General features: G+C 32.2%; 1 protein-coding gene across 1 annotated transcript in view; it reads right to left on the bottom strand.

Moving 5' to 3' along the window:
- LOC107083616 (angiopoietin-related protein 3-like) overlaps positions 1–549 on the bottom strand; it is a 15,621-nt gene that overhangs the window by 7,128 nt on the left and 7,944 nt on the right. The window contains exon 5 of the mRNA XM_015372980.1: positions 382–477. Coding sequence (XP_015228466.1) covers positions 382–477 — 96 coding nt within the window. The remainder of the gene's footprint in view (positions 1–381; positions 478–549) is intronic.

Raw genomic sequence — 549 nt, 5'->3', positions numbered from 1 at the left:
GTTTTCATATCCCTGTATAGAACATAAGAATTATTGCCACAATAAAGGTTAAAAATATTGGTGACTTTTGCAAAAATACCTTTTTCACTCATAAGCAGCAAATTCTATGTCTGATGCTTTATCCCCAAATATATACAATGTGCATGTAACATAGAAACATTTAAAGTAAAATAGGTTTCAGTGAAGTAACAGCACCTTATTTTTTTTTGTTTTGTTTTACAAAATGTCTTTCATCACATTTACAGGAACACAACACATGTTTTAAATCCTGCAGCATACATATATGGACAGGAATCAGTTTAGGAGTGTCTTTAGCAGCATAATGAAACTACTTTTAAAGATTAGCTCACAGCATCAGTTAATAAAAGTTTTATCTCTTACATTGCAAATCGCCGAATCCATTCTCATACTTTTCCCATGGTTGATTAAAATTCAGTGAACCATCTCTCCTTCGCTGGATAACTGTTTCTCCGTGGCCTAAGGACAAACAAGGTAAGAAAATGTATATTACATTAAATTACAGACCTGTTTTTGACATTCAGTCAACAT

Source organism: Cyprinodon variegatus, unplaced genomic scaffold (genome assembly GCF_000732505.1).
Source record: "Cyprinodon variegatus isolate N-32 unplaced genomic scaffold, C_variegatus-1.0 Scaffold79, whole genome shotgun sequence".
In the NCBI taxonomy this organism is placed as follows: Eukaryota; Metazoa; Chordata; class Actinopteri; order Cyprinodontiformes; family Cyprinodontidae; genus Cyprinodon; species Cyprinodon variegatus.
Note: the sequence above shows the minus strand (reverse complement) of the source record. Positions and strands in the feature narration are given on the sequence as shown.